Source organism: Heliconius melpomene, chromosome 14, assembly GCF_056956725.1.
Source record: "Heliconius melpomene rosina isolate 202511_hmr_F chromosome 14, ASM5695672v1, whole genome shotgun sequence".
Lineage (NCBI taxonomy): Eukaryota > Metazoa > Arthropoda > Insecta > Lepidoptera > Nymphalidae > Heliconius > Heliconius melpomene.
In genome coordinates, this window is record NC_140402.1 from 2213250 (window position 1) to 2238763 (window position 25514).

Consider the following 25514-nt stretch of genomic DNA (forward strand, 5'->3'; position numbering starts at 1 on the left):
ATTTAAATAAATGGCCATTCATTATATAAGGACCTTTAACCAGTGTATTTGAATAAGCGGTAGTAAACGTATGTGTACATGAAAATTAGCTTATGGCGTCAAGTTAGCTTCCTGCTAGATGCTATGATAATAAATATATGTACTTATTACAACTAATCTACACTTCTATATTAATATTATAAAGTTGAAATGCTTGTTTGGTTGAATGCACCAATCTCAGGAACTATTGGTTCGAATAAAAAAATATATTGAAAGCTCTTTTATTGGGAAAAGTAAGATTAGCGGTAACGAGGCAAAGGCGCGGCGTTGAGTTCTGCAACTCAAGTGTTTATTAATGGGAATGGAGTATCTTAATACTGGGTTACTATGTTCCCTCTGCTTAGCAGGATAGGTGCGGGAAACAGCGTGAAGCTTAAAAATATTTGCATTTGATCATGCGAGGGAAGCCGCTGGTGAAAACTAGTTATATATCTAACTGGTATTGTCGTTATCATCTCAAGTTATTATAATCGTTTTACATAAAGTGCGTTGATATTTTAATATAGTTATCGAACTCGTTTTATTGCTTAATTAGCACCTACATATAGGGAATTCTGATAATATTGATTGTATATCACTTATTGGCTTTCTAATATGGAATATTAGAAGTATAGAATTTAAATATACTTTAGTTAATATTTAAGGTGTTAGTTTTTATAGTTTTAGTTATTGTTTTTATTAGTTTAACTTCGAGATTCATTCATCTAACTGTAAACACGATGGGTGCAGGTTTAATTCCCCCCCTACTTGCTCTGGCAAGACTTAAAATATATATAACTGTCTTGAAAATTGGGAAAATTTCTTCAACTTCATAGTTAAACGTTCCCGGTCTCCCTATCCTATATGTATGTCGCAAAATCGCTATTTTGAAGCTTCTTTTTTAACTTTAATATTTATATAAATATATTGTAATATAACTATTTGAACATTTAATTAATCGTGCTAATAGATAAAATTGATAAAAAAGCTACTCCTTCCTTCCCATATGATTATAAATAATATTCATTTAATTATTTTATTGTATATTTGTTATAAACAAATACTGTAATCCAGTTCCACTACAATTCCCATCTCTTCCCATAATTAGATAATTAAATTTTATTTCTTTGTTCCCCGATGAGATAAAGTGCGGCGTTGAGCTCTTCCACCCGATTACATCTAAAAAAAGACTATGTTAGATACTCTCTTTTCTTCTATCTGCATAATGAGGAAGATGAGACCTACATTTAATTCATTAATTTTAGTCAAACAGTTTTCATAATATTTTCGAAATTGCTTTAAGATTAGAATCTAACAAAAGATAGCATATCTCTCCACACAAAGTAAACACCGACGCATTTTATAGTTATTATAGCGCCTGTACAAGTATACGAATTTAGTGGGTTGCCAATTATTCACCACCCACTAAACGTGTTCCAGGCGATTATCGAATTTACAACATCAAAATTAAATAATATTATTAGTTTATTTAATGCTTAATTGATTTTATTATAAGTATGAACAAATTAAATAAATAAATCAGCTACACGCTGTATCTCGCACACATCAGGTTCAAAGGGAACCTGGTGTTAAAACACTCCGTTCCCCACTTTCTGCCGAATTCTGGCATTGCCTGCTGAGTGGCAAAAGTCAACGCCTCGCTTTGCCTCGACACCAGAGCGAAGAAATGGACATATAAACGAAAATAAATATTTCACTTCCTCGAATGGGGATCGAACCCACAACCGTCGTACAGTCACACCATTGTGCCGCATAGCCATGACGGCCTCATTTGGATGAATAATTCTTTAAAGTTTTTCTTAAAACAATTTCTCGCTGTATCCCGCATTTAAAGTTTTTCTTAAAACAGTTTCCCGCTGTATCCCGCATGTACAAGCGCCACGACTGGTCTCGATCCTTCTATCCTCGTATAATTACAATAAGCATTGAATAATAGCTAGCTAGCTATGACAAGTACGTAAGGTACCATTAATTCCATCTCTAATCAACCGTTAAATTACTCGAGCATATAGTACAATGGGATTTAATCAGGTATGTCGATTGCTGTGTTATTATACTTATATAACCATTTAGTGGCGCAGGGGCACAAAGGGGCTCAAAGTGGGTAACCTACTGGTTGTGGATTCTATTCTCACTCGAGAAGATGAAATATTTATTTAAATTTATATTTCCATTTCTTCGCTCTGGTGGCATACAGTGCGGCCTGTCAAAGTCCACTCAGATGTCAATAGCACTTTCGTATTTACTACACCGAGACGAACATCACTATGCGTATAGTATCCGAGCTATTATACACTGTCTAGTTGGCACATCACTATTACTGACCTACATGGTCGCTGGTTATTACTAACGGTGGGTTTAAGAAGAAAATGAAAAAAAAATACGTTTTTATTTATTCTACTTTAATTATAAATATTTCATTTTTGTTTAGTTTATGCTGGAAAACAGTTCAAAATTTGCATAGAATATTTTTTTATATACATATAAACATTATTTTGCATGACAGTAACGAATCAAAGCACGGTGCTGAGTTTCGCCACTCAACACGCATTGCCTCGAGTAGAATGGAAGTGTCTTAAAACTGGGTTCCCAGGTTACCTCTGCTACAATGCGGGATACAGAGTTTAGTTAAAAAAAATTGAATTACCTATTATTTCTCTACAAAAGTTGAAAAAATACATATTTTCGAAGTACTATTACCGCACAGGCATAAAGCTAGTGGAACAAAAACAGACCGGCTCAGATGTGCATACGGCATACAAATCATCAATTAACTCTGTTAATAGCGATGGAGGATTTCTTCAAAAGAATGTTACCAGCAAAAACTGCGCGTGCGCAGCTAAGATTGGAAAGCGTAAAATACATCTATGATGTATGGACCACATACACACAATATTGTTTATTGGTGATGGTGATGGTGATGTAAGGAATGAATTAAAATAAGATAATAAGATTTGTTGTCAAACAAATGATGAAAATAAAATCTTTGATTATTCTTTATGTATTATTATTTTTATCTTCACGCTGTATCCCGCACATATCAGGGTAGGCTGAACTGGGAACAGAATCTGCAAGTACTTTGAAAATTGTAGATCGATTTTCACCACGAGAAAATGGGAAAATCAAAAACCACACACGCAAAGCCGCGAGCGAAAAGATACTATAGTTTTTCATATGGTAATAGAAAAGTTATCTACTTATTAAGATTTTAATGCTTAGCAACATTTACTACAGTAAGAAAAAAAATCCTTGTTAAAATGGGAAACTCCAAGAATAATAAATGTTATAATTAAAAATACCTCCTACAGTGTCCTGATTGCGGTCAAAAACTTTATCAATTATTCATACAATTAAGTAACTTAACTTAGCGGTGTTCTTGTCTGTTACTTAACTTGTAAAACGGTTTACGTTATCGACAATCGATAACATTAATATACGCAAGTATATAATTATAGGATCCCAAAAAGAAAATATGCTAAACTTAATAGTATTTTCAATATTTAATTAAAATTCGGGGGTGTGGGTTCGATTCCGGGTCGGGCAATTGTAATATTTAATATTTTAGCTTCCTTGATCTGTTAACGAGGCAAAACGCGGCGTTGAGATCTACCACACGCAACGTCACTTAAGATTCGGTGGAAAATGAGTGATGAAATTCTTTATAGAAACGTAGTGTCTTAACACTAAGTTTCCCAGGTTTCCTGTCCCCGTCCCTTAATTTTACAATATTTATTATTATAGCATATTAATTAAAGTATATTAAAAAATATGTTTTACATACTAACATTTTCATTATACAAATCGTATACGCTAGTTACTTTTATAATGGCAGCCATTATCTACACTTGTTCCCGATATAATTAAACGTATGTGCCATACAAATGTGTATGAAACGAGTATTTACTGGCTCACGTATACAAAACATTTACATTATTAATATGCAAAGCATTGTTTATATTACTATTGTTCTTTTGCATTAGTATTTGTGGTACACCACCCAAGAATGTTATACTATTCTATTGCTTTTAACTAAGTAGTTATAGTTCTAATGTCTAGCGATACTAATCCAGTAAAGCCATAGTAGCACAGTGGAACGGCGTCAGACTGTGAACATGATGGATGTGGGTTCGATTCTCACTCGGGGGAATGATTTGACTTAAGTTATTGTCATTTCCCCGTGCAAAAAGTGAAAAAATCACGAAATACGAACGGTAAAGGTAGAACAGAAGAACGTGACGAACGAAAACACAAGATTTTCTATGCCTACCCTGTTACGCGGGAAAAAGAGTAAAACTGATAAAAAAAATAGCAAGGGCAATGATAACACTGTGTAAGGAAAATTACAAAATTAAATTATAATTAAATTTATAAATTATTTAATAATTAGCTCGGCTTGTTGATGTTGTGGTCAATCACTCTTTGTTTAAATGTCGAAGGCTAAACCTCCATTTCTGAAGGAAGGAACAGCTTCACGCTGTATCCTGCCCCGTAGCAGGGTCAGAAGGAACCTGGGAACCTAGTATAGGATACATAAGTATATTATGTAAGATTATCATGAACATTTATTCATTTACCTCTAAATTACTATTTATATTTAAAATAAACATGTTTTTTTTCTTTATAGCTTATATATTATTTATTATTTTTACATAATAAATATTAATAAATTATGTAATCACTTACGTATTTTTGTATTAAATCAACGAAGAAGAAAAATTAAAAATATAATCACAGATAACGCAATCAAAAGACAAATACGAGTTACTTATTTTAATTATTATATTTTACAGTATGTTTGTTATCTCTTAACAGTCCTTATCACATTCATAAGTATGTACCGTAGGTTCACATATATCTCACATTCTAAACACACCAAATTTGCTATCTCTGAAGGGGGCGTTCAAAGCAGCTGATAAACTTAATCCTATTACTTTTCTTGTATCTCTTGGTGCTATTATACCATCATCCCAAAGTCGGGCAGTACTATAATAAGGACGACCTTCCTTTTCAAATTGAGCTTCTAAAGGTCCTCTTACTTTCTTGTCATCCTCATCTGTCCACACTTTTCCATCTCTTTCAGTCTTATCTTTAGCTACCAATGATAAAACGGTGGCAGCTTGCGGTCCTCCCATTACTGAAATCCTCGAGTTTGGCCACATATATAAGAAACTAGGTGAATACGCTCTTCCACACATACCGTAGTTACCAGCACCAAAACTACCGCCCACTAAAACTGTTATTTTTGGTCCTTTGAAACAGCTAACTGCTGTCACCATTTTAGCACCATTTTTAGCAATCCCACCAGCTTCAGCCTCTCTCCCTACCATAAAACCGGTGATGTTTTGTAAGAATAGTAACGGTATTTTACGAGCTGCACACAATTGAATAAAATGGGACCCTTTTAAAGCAGCTTCCGATTGTAAAACGCCGTTATTACCTATTACACCAACAGGATGACCATATATAAATGCAAATCCACATACTAAAGTTTCACCATACAATTGTTTAAATTCATGGAATCTGCTTCCATCGACAACTCTTGCAATCACTTCTCGAATGTCGAAAGGCCTTTGAATATTGGCCCCTACGATTCCATGTAAATCGTCGATGTCGTGTAGAGGTTCATCAATTTTTTTGTTGTCAATTATAACTTGTTGGCCACTATTCCAATTTAAGTTAGCAACAACATTTCTAGCCAAATATAATGCATGCTCGTCATCTTGAGCATAATGATCCGTTACTCCAGATTGCCGGCAATGTAAATCAGCTCCTCCCAAATCTTCCGACGACACTGACTCCCCGGTAGCTGCTTTTACCAACGGTGGGCCAGCCAAGAATATTGTTCCTTGATTCTTAATAATAATACTTTCGTCAGACATGCTCGGGATATAAGCACCACCTGCTGTACACGACCCCATAACGACAGATACTTGAGGAATTCCCTCTGATGACATATTTGCTTGATTATAAAATATTCTGCCAAAGTGTTCTCTATCAGGAAACACGTCCGCCTGGTCAGGTAAATGCGCTCCACCGGAGTCGACTAGATAAATGCAAGGAAGCCGACATTCCTGGGCAATCGCCTGAGCTCGTAAGTGTTTCTTAACGGTGATAGGAAAATACGTCCCACCTTTAACGGTAGCGTCGTTCGCAACAATCATACAGTCCCGACCTTGAACTTTACCGATAGCAGTCACGATGCCGGCGCTCGGCACCTGACCTTTGTACATGTCGGTGGCGGCCAGCGCGCTCAGTTCTAAGACATCGCTTCCTTCGTCCACTAACCGGTTGATCCTGTCCCGAACCAGCAATTTGCCTCTCGACGTGTGCCTCTTAACCGCCTCCTCGGAGCCGCCTCTGATAGCCTCATTTGTTTTGAGACGAAGTTCATGGACGAGCTCGTCCATTTTAGCTTTATTTTCTTGATAATAGGGGTCATTCTTGTTTGGTTCGCTTCCTATCACCGTGGAATAACTGTACATCCGTGCGTTCAATCGCCTCAGTCCTCTCACTAATTTAATCATTTTTGCAATTAAAATAACGCCGCGATAAACACGTCCAAACGACCAGATTGCGACACGGTACTGATCCAATATATGTACATATTTTATCAAAGTAATTAGTTCATACGAAAACAATTTCGTTTCGTCAAATTTGACCCGCGCTGATAAAAATACGTTTTCATATAGTTAAAAGATAAGAATATGTTATCAACAAGTTGCTGGCAGGCAATCGTAAAATTCTCATATAAGCCACGTAGGTGCATCTTCGTATAATAAAATGCGGTGAAGTGAACGACAATGGCACGCTTTTTGTTCAATGTAGGTAATGTAAACGCATATAAAATTTAAAATAAAACGTTTCGCCCTACTTGTTGAGGATGACGTAAGCTTAGGAGGTTTTTTCGATTTGTGAATGAAACACACCTTGAATAAACTTGTTGGAAAAGTGGATTGTCATTTATTGCTTGAAGTGATATAAGAATCTGTGGTTACGTTTTTTTTAGCATCACGCTCTATCAAATATATAGCAGGGTACGCAGAGAGAAACTGGGTATCTAGTGTTAAGACACTCCGTTACCATTAAAACACTTGCGTTCCCCATTTTCCACTGAATTCTGGGATTATAAATAATTTGACGAAGGTCATAACAATAATGCTAACTTAAATAGAATAAAATATCAACATACAAGCTACAAATATAAACAATTCAATTCAAGGTGATTGTATAGTAGATACATTATATCAATTTATGGCATCAACGGGTTCAACGACCCGATTCACTTTCTGTGGAGGGCGACACTTGCAGGTCATTTGTGTCATACACGTTTCGATTATTATTGGACGAAACATAATTTTATGGATTTACTTACTTTACTTCATTTGTTAAATATTTACATATTGCTCTTAGGGTTCCCTTCAAAAGGTTAAAACGGAACCCTTAAAGGATCACCCGAGGTTGTCCCTCTATCCATCTCAGATATTCAGATCTAGGGTTACTTGGTGCTCAGAAAAAATCAAGCTTCAATTTTTATTATAATTATAGAGAAATATTTTTTTTTACTTCAATAGATTTGCTCAAAAATCGCTAATGGACAGACGGTGATAAGTTCCAAATGTATTATATGCATAGATAATATGATTATAGAATCGAGTGGCATTTGAATCCCCTTCAACCTATAGGGAAATGTTCCTCTAATTCCACTGCGCCACAATAGAGTCATTTTTAAACAATACTAATATTTGCTTGTGCAAATTTACTTCCACTTTTCATTCCCATAATACAGGAAGCGTACCGGCGACTGAGCGACGTCCATTATGCATGCGGTGTGAAAGGTTACTCGAAACAACAAACTATGTTCTCACAACATAAATCATTGCTAAGATAGTTCGGACTTATTTTTTAACGAGTGTATAACAAATGGCTTTCACGTTTCTAGTAAATTATGGTAGTAATTTTCTTTTAATTTACATGTTATAGTAAAGATAATAATAAATTAATCTTATATTAAAATTATTGTGAAGCCAGTCGTGGCGTAGGGGCACGTGTTGTAAAAACGACAGGTTGTGAATTCGATCCCTACTTGAGGAAATTAAATATTTAATATTTTTATTTCCACGCTCTGGTAATGAGGCAAAGCGCGGCTGCGAGCCTCCAGATTTGGGCGGAAAATGAGGAACGGGATCGAAGTCTCTTTGCACTAAGTTCCCAGGTTCCCTCTGCCTACCCTCTTAGATGCGGGATATAGCATGAAACCAAAACAAATATATACTAACATTTACAAAATAAAACAATTTCACAATCGCTTACCAAGAACTATTTCGTTAAGATTTCACACTCTAAATATCTAATAGTTAGTAGTTAGTAGGTAAGCAAAACTTTCGTCACGCGGAAGTCGTGTTTATATCACGTCAAATATGGTTTAAGTATCTATATGTCACGGTGGGTGCCATAAGCTGTTAGTACAAAGTGCCTAACCCAAATTAGTAATGTTTTTTCTACTTTCAAGCGTCTCACGAAATTTGTGGAAGAAATAATTTGGTAGTTATATAAATAGATCTTCTATTTTCACCCAATTTAAAATATTGTGTACAAATAATACAAATAAATACTGTTTTTTATGTAAATTATAGGAAAAAAACTATTTTAATCATAAATTTTCCATATATCAAGATCGATTCCGAAAACTAAGAGCCATGTTTATAAATTGCTCTCAAGTATGATCGATCTTCAGATGCCGTTTCCATTCTTAAATGATATTTCTATGAACGAACTACTCTCAAGACCAATCTCAGATTTGACAACGAATTATAAATACGGGCCCTGATGTGCGCTTCCCAGTTACGCCACGATAGTGTCAAAACAACGGCGTTAAACCTTGCATAACTTTTAATTTAAAAGACTTCTTATAATAAAGTATTATTTTTGTTCTTTTCAGGATCGAGATGAACAAACAAAACTGGAAATGAAACACAGACAAGAAGAAGATGATTTATATAGAAAATTCTCGAAACACAGAGAAGAGGAAAACAGAAGAATACGAGAAGAAATACAGGTATTTATTAAATATTTTAAATTGTTAAAATTAAAGATATTGTATCGTCTTATTGTATAGGATTTCAAGAAATAATTTTATATAATGTAATTTTTATGCAATACTTCTTTCTATAAGTACCTACTAATTGAAAAAGGAAAACATGACATATTAGGGCTAAAAACAAATTATTCTTCTTTTTCGATTCTTTTATTATTTTTTACGATATTCGTTTTTTTTAATAAAATAATATCATCTAATTTTGTGAAAGGAACAAAATTACCGACCGACTGTTCCAGAAATCGATCATTTTTTGCTGCTCCGGTCGCCCTTAATTACGACAGCATTTTTTTTGATACTGCAAAGAAAGGTTCACCGATGATTTTCCTTATATTCAAGATCATTAAATTATTAAAATAACACCTTGTTTCTGGCATGAGATGAAAAACTGCTAAATTCGCTAAATTACCGTACATACTTGGTTTTCATACAAATGATTAAAGAGTTACGCCGCAGGCTCGAGCTAAATATTTAAAGAAATGTCCACGACCTCAGTAATCTTATTTTTTTAAATTTTCTCTTCTCATTATATCCAGAATACAGCAGGATAGACAAAAGAAATATTATTTTAAGACACTTCGTTGCCCAAATACCATCTAATTTTTAAGACACTGCGTATCTAGTACCTACCTACATAACATCAAGTTTTGTCTTATTGCTAGAGGAAATTTAAATAATTAATTCCTTTGAGTGGGCATCGAACCCACAACTGTCTTGTTTACAGTCAAACGATGCCGGTTCGCATAAATATTTTAAAAGTGTATAAAAGTAAACTTTGACATTATTTTTTTCTCCAGGACGAATGGGAAAGGGAACTAGAGCGGCTAACAAACAGGTTCCAGCAAGAAATGCAAGTGAAGAAGAGAAGACCAGATGCTGAAATCGGTGCTCTCACTCTAAGACACCAGCAAGAGAGAGCTGATTTGGAAAAGAATATGACATTACGGAGAGATAAGAAAAAGGAGAGTTTGACGAGGAAAATGTTGGAACACGAGAGGTATTTTTTTAGTTATAATACATTTTTTTTAAGAATATCTACTATAAATATTTCAATAACTTACTAAAATTTGTCGTTTTATGTGCTTAAGGGTTTTCATTATACATAGTATACTATAGTCCAAGAGATATCAGTTATAATCCTCGACATTTCTTTCTCATTTTGAGGAGTTTCATATAAGATAAATAAGAATAAAAAATGTTAAAAATAATAATTTTATTCGCTAAATTTCCGTAAATTATTAAAGGAATAAATTCAAATATAACTTCTGTTATTAATAGTAATAATAAAGCCTTAAAACAATTAAAAACTTAAAACAATCCTTAATCTCTATCCTGAAAGTAAATATATCTATGAAATAAAACAACAATACCAAATTAACAAAATCATAATTTATTTAAGTACTCTTTTAGTTTTTGAAAGTCGTGGTGCAGGGGCACAGTGTGACATTAAAGTGGGGAGCGGAGTGTCTTAACACTAGGCTTCCTCTGCTTACTCATACGGGATACAGAGTGAAGCTGAAAAAAAAAGAAAAGAAATTCTCTTTCACACCACCATATCATATGCACAAATCAAACAATATAAAATTAAACAGTGTTGTGCCAGGAGAAAACACCTTACATGATGTTTAACATTTAAATAAGCTGGGTCACGTCGTAAAAATGGCGGCGGTCAGCTTTAAAGAGAGCCCGATGAGAAGCCACTTTCATTTACAACTCATTTACAGAACCGGATGCTAAATAAAACGTATGAGAATATAAATTGTATAGAATGGAATAGATTACACTGAATAGACGTTAATTAATTTTTAATCTGTGCTAGGTTTAATTTTTTTTTTCAATATATATTGCAGCGTAGGCTGAGGGAACCTAGTGTTAAAACACTCCGTTTCCCATTTTCCGCCAAATTTATGATGTTTGAAATCTAATCGATAATAGTTTCGTTTTAATAAATATTTTAATAACAACTATCATTCTCTCTTGCTTTATTATATTTTTTAGAAATGATTTCAAAACTGTTAAAAATATTGATATAATTTAATGACTTTAACAGCGCTGCCATTTACACAAACCTATTCACTATGGTAAGCCAGATATGTAGTATTTTCACCAACTTCCTTTAAAACCTGAAACCCACGTGAAAAAAAAAAACATATTAAAATTCCAGAGCTGCCACAGCAGCCCTAGTAGAAAAACAAAGCCACGAGATGATGGAGCTCATCCAAGAAAGAAGATCAGAGTACATGGCAGCTTCTTCTCTGTACCTCGACGGGGAAGAAGCACCTCCCTACCCAGCACGAGCACCGCCCCCACAACCACCGCTTGTATCAAAGTTCCACATTTATACTGATCCTGCGGAGTTCACTGATGTCGATAAAATTGCTATTTCTGTGAGTTGGAACTTTTACGATTTTTTTAGCTCAATTATAATTCTAAAATTTTGGCATATTTAGTGTTCAATAGAAAAGTAATGTAGTTACAGATTTGGAATTCATTTTATAGGGGTTTATTTAGCGGTTTTTATTATAATTCCATAACTCTCCTCAACCATAAACATCTACTACTTCTAAGAGACAATTCTTCATACTTAAATAAAATAAACAATAATTTTCTAATCTTTTCCTAACAGGTAGCTCAAGAAGACCAGAAAACCTTCACAGACCTGGTGAGACAGCTTGTAGGGAGATGTGCCAGCGACGTAGAAAAAGCTCGCACCATATTCAGATGGATAACAGTCAAGAATTTAAATAACATTCAATTTGATGACAATTTGAGAGGAGATTCACCTTTAGGGCTGTTGAGAGGAATAAAACATGGAACGGAGAGTTACCACGTTTTGTTTAAGAGATTGTGCAGGTAATGTATTTGGGAGAGAATTTGGGAAAAATGATATTTATTTTAAAAATTTAATATATTTTTTGAAAAAAATAATGCCTTAAGAAAGAAACGATATCTGTAAATGATGAATAAAAATATTTTAAAGTATTAATAGTATGAAAAATAATCCAAAATTGGAATATAATGTTAGCTTGTACCTTTTGCAATTAAATAAAAAAATGGAAGTAATTATTATATAACTTTTAATACTTAAATAATAATAATAATACAATGTTAAATAGTCTATATTTGATATTATTCTAAAGACTTTAGTACATACGATTTGCAATTGGAATAACTTCAATATTATTCTTTAATTTTATACGACTTTTTGTACACGAGTTCGGTAACAATATCGTAATTACCCTTCCAGCTACGCCGGTCTCCACTGCGTAGTAATAAAGGGTTACAGCAAATCAGCAGGGTACCAGCCAGGAGTCAGGTTCGAGGACAACAGGTTCAGGAACTCTTGGAACGCGGTGTATGTGGCGGGCGCGTGGCGCTTTGTCCAGTGTAACTGGGGCGCGAGGCATTTGGTTAACGCGAAGGACGCTCCTAAGCCTGGGAACAGAGGGAAGAGTGATAGTTTGAGGTGGGTGATGTTTTTTTGTTAGGTATCCCACACACAGTAGGATAAGACGAGGGAACCTAGTTTTAAGACTCCCCGTTTTCATTTTTCCACCGAAATTCTGGAGTCATTGGCATATGCATAGGCATAGGCAATTTATTTTTTAGATTTTTAAACAGAAAATACTGATTTTTTTTTATAAAAACTAGCAATAGCTATTTGGTTCTGTAATTGTATAAATAAACATTTTTTCCTTTATAGATACGAATACGACGATCACTACTTCTTAACTGATCCTCGAGAGTTCATATACGAGTTCTACCCTCTACAACCTGATTGGCAGCTACTGAAGACACCGATAACCTTACACGATTTTGAAGAACTGCCCTTCGTGAGATCTCTGTTCTTCAGATACGGGTTGTACTTTAGTGACCCGAACACCAAAGCTGTTATGTTTACTGACTCTACTGGTGAGTTAACTTTTTTTTTAGCGTCAAATCTGTCTCATTTAGCATTTAATAAGAAAACCTAGTGTTAATACACTACGTTCTCTCTTTTGTTTAATTTATATATATATTTTTTTTTGTTATAAATAAGTATGGGTTTCTTTGTACTTGAGGAATATAAAACAGTATATGTAGTTTTATATTATTTTATGCTCCACATTTCTTTATTTATAGACTTTTTTTATTTTTTTTCTAAGTTTGCTTAGATCCTTGTTTATTTTTTTAACTTAATAAGAAATGCACAGATTGATATGACGAAAATCAAGAAACTTTCTGTTTGATTAATATGATTTGCTTATGCTATTCTATAACTCTGTATATTCTTTCTTCAATATTCAACGTGGGGAACGTAGTGACTTAACTAAAAAACGGAGAAATTAAAAATAACTACTTATATTTATAGGTGCGGCGACGATGCGTATAGCGATGCCAGCACACATGCAGAGCTCGCTCATATTCCACTACAATTTAAAATTCTACGACACCGAGGGTGACGGGTTCGACGGCGTTAGCCTGAAGAGATTTGTAATGCAGGTTTGTATTCTTTATATAAGATTCTGTAACTTTTTAACTTTTATTATAAAAAAAAAACTTTATTTGTTCAACAGATTTTACACTTTACAATAATTATTACAGAGATCTCCTTTTAAGCAAGTAATGCCTATATTAGGGGACCCCGGTCTTCCAATATAATATCTAAAATATCTGCTATTTATATCTGCTTTAACATTAAACTAAGAAAAAAAGGAAAAGAAACATTTTACAAATAAGATAAATTAATTGCTTTGTACATAAATATATAAGTATATTATCTCTTATAACTTTAAGTTTATTGATAAACCCGCCACATAATACGAAATGCTTCCAGGCTTCAAAAAGGAAAGTAGGAAACTGACTGGTCCGTCCGTTTCCCACTCTCCGCCGAATACTGTGATTTACATTATATTTTTATTTTTTTGCCTTTCCAGTCCGTAGTAGGCAACGTGGTCTCGTTCCGAGTCCACGCTCCTTGCAGCGGCGCCTTCCTGCTGGACATCTTCGCGAACGCAGTCACGCCGAGAGAGTACCTCACGGGGGAACCCATGAAGTTCAAGAGTGTTTGTAAATTTAAAGTAAGTTTTATTTTGATGTATTTTTGTTGACACAAGATATGGGAGCTTTGGTTCGTATTTTATAGATAAATTGTTCATTATTTATCTAGAAATTTTGTGCTTATTTTATTTAATTACTTGAATCTAAAAGGAATAGTTTATTACACTTTAAGAAACACATTTTATGTTTATTTCTTTGCAATATTAATACATAAATTCTATCACTTATTACTTATACAGTAACGAGTAAAGAAATTACGTAAATGAATAATATAAACAATTTTTTTTACAAAATTAAACAATTTAAAACTATAAGTTATAACTAACTTAAGAATTACATTTGTAGCTCCATCCTCCTAAGGGGTAACTCCGTTCTCTGACTACAGAGCTAAGGATACTTCGTGAACCTAGATTAGATTAAAAATACAATTTTCCCAGTAATCAATAATTTAATAAATAATATAAATATAATTTCAGATATGCTGCGCAGAGCTACAGACGGTGATGGTGCCGTTGCCGGACTGCGCGAGCGGAGAGTGGGGACCCACTAAGGCAACGCGGCTGTTTGGACTCGTGCCTATTACACATCAAGTAATTTTGTAGAATATTCGTTAAAAGTATATTTTTTTGTGGAAATAGACTGAATAAATTGATACTCCAGCTAAGATGGCATTAAATATTATTAATAATTCAAATTTCCTAATATAATGAGTTAACAAGTAACCTACAATTTCTAAGATAAATGGATAGATATTTTTTTAACTATGCCAGTTTTTTGGCATGGCAGAGTGGGAAACGGAATGTCTTAACACTAGGTTCTTTCTGTCACGCCGCGTTTTGCCTCGACACCAGAGCGAAGAAATGGAAATATAAACGTAAATATATATTTCATATTTCACTTCTCGAGGAAGATGGGGATCGAACCCACAACCGTCGCGTTGCAGTCACACCTTTGTGCCGCTGCGCCACTATGGCCTCTACTACTACTTAAAATTACCAAAATATAATATTTACCAGGAAGCGCTAGTATTCGCGGGTCGTGAACTAGAGATCCAGTTCCGCATGTCCCGCCCCCTTGCGGATTTCATGGCGACGTTACACAAAAACGGCGTGGACGAGAAACGACTTTCTAAATACGTGCAACAAAACGTATCTGATGATATCGTCACGTTCTATATTACTTTTCCGGAGGAAGGTGGGTTTTGGAATTGTTTTTTTTTTAGTTAATTTCTTGGAAGTAAATATGTGAGTATTAAAAAAATAATAAAGAAGATATTTAGAAAAAAACCACAGAAAAGTACTTTGATATATCACTGAATATTTATTTAAAACAACATCTACACATAAAAAATGCTTGTATTATGCACAAAAAGAAAGTTTACAAAAAATATTTTATTGTAAATTTCAGGTCAATACGGATTGGACATTTATACGCGAGAACGCGGCGGACCCACCGCCATACACCAGAACGGATCAACTGAAAAAGAAAAACATCTACTGACACACTGCTGCAAATATCTCATAAATAGTAGTAAAAGAAATTAATACTATATTTACCGAAGAGAAATTTACAGAACATGTCTTTATAATATTTATTTAAATATGAATGCAAAATTCCATTGCAAATTATATGACAATTAAAAAATGGATTAAAATATCCATTAATCTGTTTTTTATCTGTATCATAATGGCTGCATATTTGGCGCCAAAATAATTATTGAAATATTTTTATTAGCTTCACATTATATCCTGCGTATAAAGTAGGCAGAGGAAACTTAGTGTTAAGACACTACGTTCCACACTTTCCAAACAATTTTTGAGACATTGCCAGTTGAGGGCCGGAATTCAACGCCGTGCTTTGTCATTTTTAATTGATATTACAATAATAAACAATATAAAGCTCAATCACTCCGATATTATATTGAAGTAATTTAATAAATGAACTTTTTATATCAGCTTATTCAAGCTAGTCGCTATTGCGAAGTAGATATAAGAAATATATTATATAATTTAATAACAATTGTATCCAAATGTAGATAATAATAGTGAAATAAAAACCGTCCATTTGTAAATCATTTATTATTGATACTTACATATTATTATAATATACATATCTTTTTGTAAATGACATTAATAGTAATATGATTTTATTTTTAAGTACTCTAGGTTGTGTTTGTGCAATGCAATTGCAATTTATACATATATAAGTTACTTTACAGTTTGAAGATATAAGTACACTTTGACATAATGTAAAAAATATATATGTTTTATTAAATGTTTTTTTAGCTTAAACATACACTATTGAAAATTTTAACATAATTCAATTATATTTTTTTATAATTTTACTGGCGCACATGAAAGAAAGCCTTCATTTAGAAAAGGAAATTTATAGAATATGTTTTTTTTGACATGGTATAATATGTATTGAATAGGAAAGACAAAATAAGTTTTCTGGTAAGAAGCACTTAGGAATGTATAAACATATTTCGATTTATACAAGTGGAAAAAAAGAATATACCAAAAGAAAAGTGTAAAAATATTATTTTCACAAATGTATGAAAATTATTATTATTTTTAACTATACTTTAATTTATAGTCTACTTATTATTCTAAACAATAAGGAAATTCATTGAACAATAACTAAATATTTTTCATCAAAACTACTTTTATTAGAATTTTCTACAGATTGAGACATCCATGACACAAGTTTTTATTAATAACAAACTTTTTTATAAAGATTTATAATGAAAATTTTAATTAAATATGGCATACAATTAAGTCAAATTAAATGCAATTAAAATAACATATCTGAAGTTTTTTATATTTTTTTTTTCAAATAATATTTAGAAAAGTACTTTTTACTTATCTATATAATAAATAAATCAATTTTGTGTATATTCTCATTAATGATTTAATAATTATTTTAACTTTCGAATATTGTTCTTACGCTTAACACGATAAAGTAATTAAGTAATAATAAATCAGTTTTAACATTTATTAAGACGTAATTTATATTATATTATTTTATTTTAATAATACACGACCGTATATAAATGTTTTTTTTTATATAAAATATAATGGCATGTTATTTTTCTAGTTATTTTATTTTATTTTTAACCTAATATTATTTGAGCACCAGATGCAGTGGGACGGATTTTCTTGTATAATGTGTTTTAGTTTACATTTATTTATAACTAACTTTAACCTACTGTTTCCTTAAAACAAAGTAACTGACTGCAGATACAATGGGTTATACAATACTTATCAATAAATGGACTATCTAAAACTTAAAGATTTTTGCAATAGTTCCTGAGACTAGTGCCAAACAAATTCTTTATTTTGTAATATAGTAACATACATATTTAAACACAACCAATACTTAAGTCAAATAATAATAACTTCAAGTTTTATTTAGTAAATACTAAATAAAGAGTCAATTTAAAGAAAATTCGTTACCAGCGAATCTATATAATTATACTAAACGATAGTAAGTAGTAAAATTTAATTTATTTTATAAGAGTTCAAAAAATATAATTTAAATATAAAACGCGTTCGCTAACGAGCATATATAACTGTATAGCACAAATTCCATCTTAAAAATAATTACTATGTAAACATATATATAACATCACTCGATTTATAAACTTCCTAAGGCATCAATATTACTCGGTTTATTTTATTTATTGGGTATATAGAATTACACCCTCTCAATAACGGTTATGCCAGAATTAAGTAAAACCAGATTTTTTAAGTTTTAAAAATTTGTAAGAAATGTAGTTGTGTATATTCTATCATTTGTTACAACCACTAATATATTATTAATATCAATGTTTATCTGTTAATAATATAGTTATTAAAAAACTAATATTATAATATATTAAAATCCAGTTTTCTCTATTGATTTAACAACAAATTCCAATTATACTATAAAACAAGCGGTTTAGTGACGTCATATGAGATGGATGGTTAACTATATATTTAAGTTTTTTTTCCATATCTATAACCTAGACGAGTCCTTTAGTAGCGTTTAAAGTAGCGCGCTGTTCCACACCTCGTATTAATGTACCCAAAAGACCTTCCATTTCGTTTGCTGTTTCACGTAACTGAGTATTATCGAAACACGAATCTGAAATAAAAACAGGTTTTGCTCAAATTTTATATTTTTTAACTATTGTAAATGTTTTTTACTGTATTTTGGAAGTTGTGGGAATGTAGTGGATTTATTTGTAGCTTGACGTCTGTTCCCGTATGTGTAGACAGAGGGAACCTAGTGTTGTCTGCCAGAGTTGGTTAAATGTAAGTTAGTTAAGTTGTTAAGTTAAAAATTAATTAATATAATCATTCCACTGAGAGGAGATCGAATCCACAATCATTGCATTTACAGTCATGTGCTGACAATATCACCCACAATCGAATCGAATCGACAACCGTCGGGTCTACAACAACGGTTGTCCCTTTGCCTCGACAGCCTCAAACAATATAGTAATAATGACAAAAATCAATTTACCATCCATTGCAAAATTATGCGTTAATATCTGTTGTAATCTATCCAAGACCGTATCGAGATCCGCGTTTAACGCCCTCATCTTGTGGTTGCTGGTCTCCACTGTTTGTAAGTCGGCGGCGAAGCGTTTTTCCGTTGCACATATACTTTGTGTGTTTATTTGTGTTTGGTTGTGCTTGGTTGTTTCTGTTTCTGAAATTATTGAGATTTTAAATACAATAATAATATTTATTACTTTATTTTATTTTTTTATTTTCAGCTTTACTATTTATTCCACAAAGGAGAGTAGAGAGATTTTTAACCTAGCATTCGTTGCGTGAATTCGAAACATTTCGTAAAGTGTCCGAACTCAACACCGTTCTCTACCTTACCAGACCGAGTTAAATAAAAAAAATATATAACCATTTTCTGAATGGGATAGAACCCACATAAGTTCGGTTCTTTAGTTATGGCGTTTCGAGCGTGCAAGTTGAGCACAAAATCATTTCGCCTTTGTCGCATTATATGGACAATGGAAGCCATGGCTATTGCGTTTACAATCATACTGTCACTATTTTAGGTAGGACTTTATTATGTGACAGATGGCACAAAATAATTGAAATAGCAAGCTAGTTAAATCAACACTTTGGGAAATGAACTATATTCATTCGGAGTTTCATTACGCAACAATCAATTACGTTACAAATTCAAAGGGAAAAAGTGTTTTTGACATTGGATTGTCACCTAAGAAAAAAAATATAAAAAAATAACATAAATAGAAAAAATGGCATACCATTATACCAGTTGCTCATATCATTCATAGACACAGATGATATACTATCAGACGTGGCATGCATCACTACAGGTTTTAAAGCATCTCCTGACATAGTCAATAGATTCTGATTCTTAGAGGTGACAGAGAAATTTCCGGAATCCAAACTAAGTACCCTCGGCTGCTTGTTATCAGTAACTTTTGATTGCTTATCATCCACCAACGGTATGGGACTGAAGAGATCGAAGGCATGTGGTCTGTCATTTCCATCTGTTTTTGATTCCGCAGGCAGATTTTGTTGATTGAGTAAGCTGTCCTGTTAAGAATATAATCATATAATTCTTATTATAAGTGCAAATTATTACAATACGTTCGACGAGTTGTGGCCACTCTAAAATTAAGCCTTTTGAAACTTTTGCGCATTCTTCAAAACAAAAAAAAATCAAATATTAAATCTGCACAGCCATCTATAGCTAGTTTCAGGGCGACCACAACTCGTATCGAACTCGTATCGAATATTCAATTAATGAGCTAGGTAGTAGAATTAAGGGCTTACACTTTGACCGTTGCAACTGTAGCCACTCACTTTATCGCATGAAAAATTAACGCAATATTTATTACGAGGCCCATCCACGTTAGTTGTAGTGTCTGAGCGGGGAAATGAAAATAATTCATTACCCCAAGTGAGAATCAAATTTTTAACTATTGACTTTATGACCAGATGCTTTACCACTGTGCCACTATGACCTGACACAACATATTGTAAAAGTAATTTAGGTTAACATTATATTACTAGAAAGACATATGAATTATGCAAGAGTATAAGTAATACAAAAATAACAAAAAATACCTTTAAAATTTTAAGCCTATTTATTTGCGTAGATAATTGCTTATAATGTTGGTCTACTTTAGATTTTAGTTCATCACTACCACTTTTAGCTACTGTCTCCAATTGGTCCGTTAATTCTTTAATTACTCTGAAAAACAAAATGAAACAATGATTTTATTATCTTCACGATTTTCTTTTTATGGTATCTTAGTTCCTTTATACATTATTGAGTTTGCGTACACCAGTGCTGATGCGTTAAGTACGTTGTTCATTTAGTTATAGTCATTCTTTTCTCAAACGTCACACGAACGCCCATATAGCAGGTGAGCAGAGGGAACTTAGGAATTTAGATACTCCATTCCCCAATTTCCATCCAATTTTCAAGACATTGTGTGTTTAGTAGTGCAACTCAAACGCCACGCCATTTTTTTTATGCCAGAGCGATAAATTTCCCTTGAATGAAAATCAAACCTATCACGCCACGACGGCTAAAACAACGGCCAGTACTTATATTTCACTTACTTATTTTCGTTTTCCAATTGGTTTATAACGTCTTGTAATGTAAAAGCCGGATTGGTCTTATTTCCAGATGCCTTTCCTACAGTTGAAGTATATATAGAGGGTTTCTCGTTTTTCCTTTTCACAGAACCTTGTGATACTAAATTCTTGTTTTTGCTATTCTTTTTGCTTGTTTTCTTCTTTTTCGTTTTAGTGCAAAAGAAGAATCGTTTCATGTTTTTCATGAAACCTAGACATTGTGTTGGTTTAACCTGAAAGTAAAAAAAAAAACATTTTATGAATGTCACACTAAACAGACAAACGTTGAATTTTTAATAAGACATATTTTAAAATAAAAAAAAAAACAAAGTTAAAGATTGTGTCATCTAAAACTAGGTTTTTGATTTATTTATCATGAAAAAAACACACACTATACAATATGGTCAAAGAGCCACCCTTAGATCTTTTTCCCGAATTTTTCCGCATTATTCATTTGGGAAGAAATTGATAATAAGTAAGAATAGTCCTACAATCAAGTACTGCTAAGTCCACGGCGGCCACGACTCGCCGACTGCACTGTATAGTGCGTATTTATAGTGTGTGTGTAATACTGTACGAGGTGTGTTCAAAAAGTAAGGTGACTTTTCAAATTTGGCGGGCAACGTACTTTCGATTATCGATTTTTTTATTTTGTTATGTTGGTTGGGTTATTCCCGAACATCTGTACCAAGTTTCAAGTGTATAGCATTTTTTGTTTGGTTGGGAGAGGCGTAAAGGTTATAAGTGTTTTGCGTGCTCGGCGATTTCTTGCTATCGAAAAATATGGATCAAAGGATTTGCATCAAATTTTGTGTAAAAAATAAAATAAAGTGCTCCGAAACACTTAAAATGTTGACAGTGGCATACGGTGAAACTGTTCTGAGTAAAAAAAATGTTTACAAGTGGTACAAACTCTTCAACTCAACTCTTTCAAAGATGGCCGGGAAGATGCCAATGACGAGCCTCGCTCTGGACGCCCAAGCACGTCAACAACTGATGAAAACGTTCAAGCAGTGAAGAAAATTGTTCTGGAAAATCGTCGAATCACTATCAGAGAAGTTGCTGAGGATGTTGGTATATCGCTTGGCTCGTGCCATGAAATTTTTTCTAACGTTTTGGGCATGAGACGTGTGTCAGCGAAGTTTGTTCCGAAATTGCTAAATAATGCCCCTGCTCACTCATCTTTGCTGGTGAGAGATTTTTTGGCCAAAAACAACACCACAATCATGCCTCAGCCACCATATTCACCGGATTTGGCCCCATGTGACTTTTTCTTGTTCCCAAAACTAAAGAGACCTATGAAAGGACGGAGATTTGCAACGATTGAAGAGATAAAGACTGCATCGCTGGAAGAGCTCAATGCTATACCGAAAAGTGCTTATGAGAAGTGCTTTGACGATTGGAAAAACCGTTGGCATAAGTGTATTGTATCTGAGGGGGATTACTTTGAAGGGGACAACATAAATATTGATAAATAAATAAATATTTTTTCTTAAAAATACAAAGTCACCTTACTTTTTGAACACACCTTGTATACAAAAAACACCAATAACTCTCAATTCTTTTTAAAATATTACCTCTCCATCAATAATTTCTTGGACTACATGTGTTTTCTTGTGGCCAGAAATACTCGATGCATCCTTGTCATATAGATAGCACTTTTCACAAAAGAATAAATTATTGCACTTTGAACATTTAAATTTTAGCACCTGAAAAAATAGTGTATTTTTTAGCTTAATGCTGTATCGCGCCAATAGCAAAATAGATTGTAGGAACCTGGGAACCAAGTGTTAAGATACTCCATTCCCATAAGACCTCTGCATTCTCCACTTTCCGCCCAATTCTCGAGGCTACACTCTTGTGTGTTGAGTGGCGGAAATCAACGCCATGATTTGCCACGAGGCAGCACTTTGGTAACGATACCAGAGCGAGGAAACGAAAGAATGAAAATAATATTTTCATATATAAAACCATCGTGTTTACAGACATTTATAGAATAGTAACACAAGGTTTTAGGTCAAAATCAATAATAATTTCACAAATCTATTATCTACCTGTATAAGAGGCTGTGTACATATAACACAAGTGGCACTGGCATTGGAACAGTTCCTACTAGCTATAACCCTCTGGACTACAGTCAGGCATCGAGTGCTTGCACAATGTTGGGTGCCCCATTCAGCTACTATTTGTGCACTTATACCGAGCATACCTGCGCTCTGTAATGAATAAAAATGTAGGCAGGCAGAGGGAACCTAGTGTTAAGTTTTGGTCCCCCACTTTTTATTAACTTCTTTGAGGCATTGCATATTGTGTTGTGGAACTCAATACTGAGCTTTTGCTTTGGTGTGAAAGTGAAAATGAAAATATTGTTAAATAATAATTTCTTCCCCCTATGGAAACCCTCAACCGTCACGTTACAATCACATTTGTGTGCCCTTGCATGGTTCCATTTGATATATGGTACTTCCATAACTTTTGAGAGTTAAGTTGGGTTTGGCAACTCAAAATTACAATTCTTAATAGATTTGATAATGTTTGAAAGTAATGGAAATATAATTTCAATAAAATGCGAAAGTAATAAAAAAATTTAATTAACTTATATTTTAAAATGAAATGCAAAAATTAAGATCATTGTTAACTAAAATTATACCTAATTTCATTGTTAAATTTAAAAAAAGTAGAATTATAAAAACAACTTACTTTCTCAAAACATGAATCAACATCACTCTGTATATAATCACACTGACATCCTAAGTATTTAGGTAACGCTGTTACATGTGCTAATAATGCAGCTAGTCTTTTTGGTGACACACACCCATTGTGGTCTGCACTGCAATTTGCGAGTGCCAGCCATTTTTCTGATATAGATTCCTCACTTAGTAATATTAACAGGGTTTTTGCCGCAAGCACTCGTATAGGAGTTTTTCTGTCTCTAAAATTATAATATATTAAGTAATTAAAGTAAAATATGGTCTTAAGTTCTGCCACTCAACATGCAATGAAAAAGAGGAATGGAATGTCCTAACACTGGGTTCCCTCTGTCTACCCAACTATATGCAAAATACAGTGTAAAGGTAAAAAAAAGTTAAAAAACTTAGTATGATATATTTCAAAATATACAAATGGCTTTTATCCAATGGTGGATGACACAAGAGATTGGGAACAATGAATGTTCCAGGTATGATAAAAACTCCATAAACCAGACTAATTTTTTTGGGATAAATAGCTGTTTAATAATAATGTTTAAAGAAAATTAATAAATATTGGGCTTAATCATGAAATAAAATATATACACAAGTTGTACATATAGTTATAAAATGTTAAGTATTAATTATAACATTTATGAATTTCAGAAATAAAATCTTTCAATAAACACATGTATCTTGTTGATGGGTTTGTATAATACCGAATGCATACAATTAAGAGCCAGAAATTTGAGTCTACACTGAATACTACAGAATTACTAAAGAAGGAAGACATACAAAAAACTCTAAGCCTCTGGCCAATTAAGTTAGCTAGTATTTTGTTAAATTTATTTTGAAATAGTAAAAGTATATTTAAATGAAATCTCTGACTATGGGAACCATTGCTATTGTAATATTGTATGTATATTAATTAAATAAAGTGAAAATCAAGAATTTCGACACAAGTAAAATTAATTTTCGAGTTGCAGAATAAAACGTCAATAAAACACTTACTCATCATAAACATTAAGTAAAAGATTAATTAAAAGGTCCACTGCCAAGTCAACATCTCCAGAAAAAAGACCTTCTTTTTCAGCAGCAAAGAAAATATCAGCAAGAACAGCTTCTAGTTCTGCTGTATCAAGAGATAAGCTGCTTTCAGACAAGCTGAGCTGATGTCGGGCAAATACACCTGAACTTATACGTAAAGGTGGCACTGAAAGTTAAAGTATTGCAAATATGTGATTATAGCTGTAAAAAATTGATATTTACGTAAATTTGTTCAATATCTTTCCATATATTATAAAATGTTGGTAATATCTTAGGAGTATTTGAATAATTTCTAGTTATACGCTGTAGTTTACCTTGAAGACTCCTTTGTAAGGAAAATAATTTAAATGCTATTCTGTATGCACTGTATTTAATGTCATTGTATTCGTCTAAGGTTTTCAAAATTTTACTAAATTTTGGATGATCATAACTTTGTTCCCCCGTGTTTTTACTGAAAAAAGCATTCTTAATATAATATATTGTTATTTATTATCATTAAATTTAAATGTTGGTGAAAGTTGATAACTTACTCAATGTAACATGGATAACCCGCTTCATTTTCTACTTTGTTCCATTGTAACTTATCCATTTTTATTTATTGGAGTAATTTCATGTTATAAATCTGTATATTTACGCAATATTATTTATTAATTAGAAACAAACAGTCTACATTCTAAATTCTAATCTGTAAAAATTAACCGCCGTAAAAATACAAATATTCAAATATAGAAGGTTAACATTCCATTACATAACATAATGACCAATAAAAACAAAAGTCCTTGTTTTCTGAAATCACATACACCAATTACAAAAGTTTTGTTACTATTGCCATTGGTCAACTCAACTAGTCGCTATCTAGACAAGCAATATGCAACATAATTACAGATAATACATAGAAATCCTCACACCATTTTTATCTACATTTAAAGTGATAAATATAAAATATCTAATAATTTTAAATTTATTAAATTTGATAAATATATTTTA

The 25514-nt window shown here is 32.8% G+C and overlaps 3 protein-coding genes across 8 annotated transcripts in view; 1 reads left to right on the plus strand and 2 right to left on the minus strand.

Moving 5' to 3' along the window:
- The window catches only part of Hil (peptidase hillarin), a 48272-nt gene extending 31006 nt beyond the window's left edge, over nt 1-17266 (plus strand). For all 6 annotated transcript variants that reach the window (XM_085197584.1, XM_085197588.1, XM_085197585.1 and 3 more), the window contains 11 exons: nt 8978-9094; nt 9931-10130; nt 11298-11520; nt 11760-11986; nt 12381-12599; nt 12837-13045; nt 13485-13615; nt 14050-14193; nt 14650-14763; nt 15190-15367; nt 15581-17266. In XM_085197584.1, the coding sequence (XP_085053710.1) occupies nt 8978-9094; nt 9931-10130; nt 11298-11520; nt 11760-11986; nt 12381-12599; nt 12837-13045; nt 13485-13615; nt 14050-14193; nt 14650-14763; nt 15190-15367; nt 15581-15717 (1899 nt within the window). In that variant the 3' untranslated portion in view covers nt 15718-17266. The remainder of the gene's footprint in view (nt 1-8977; nt 9095-9930; nt 10131-11297; nt 11521-11759; nt 11987-12380; nt 12600-12836; nt 13046-13484; nt 13616-14049; nt 14194-14649; nt 14764-15189; nt 15368-15580) is intronic.
- Mccc2 (methylcrotonyl-CoA carboxylase subunit 2) lies at nt 4795-6637 on the minus strand. The gene has a single exon (XM_085197366.1). The coding sequence runs from the start codon at nt 6561-6563 to the stop codon at nt 4896-4898; it is 1668 nt and encodes a 555-aa protein (XP_085053492.1). The 5' UTR covers nt 6564-6637; the 3' UTR covers nt 4795-4895.
- On the minus strand, nt 16233-25321 carry LOC146531892 (dystrophin-like). Its single transcript, XM_085197591.1, has 11 exons — nt 25058-25321; nt 24842-24978; nt 24492-24693; nt 23494-23725; nt 22848-23009; nt 22371-22502; nt 20779-21026; nt 20278-20404; nt 19449-19743; nt 18680-18868; nt 16233-18298 (listed from the first exon to the last, which is right to left on the minus strand). The coding sequence occupies exons 1-11, from the start codon at nt 25114-25116 to the stop codon at nt 18177-18179; spliced, it is 1905 nt and encodes a 634-aa protein (XP_085053717.1). The 5' UTR covers nt 25117-25321; the 3' UTR covers nt 16233-18176.
- Between the last annotated feature and the right edge of the window lie 193 nt (nt 25322-25514).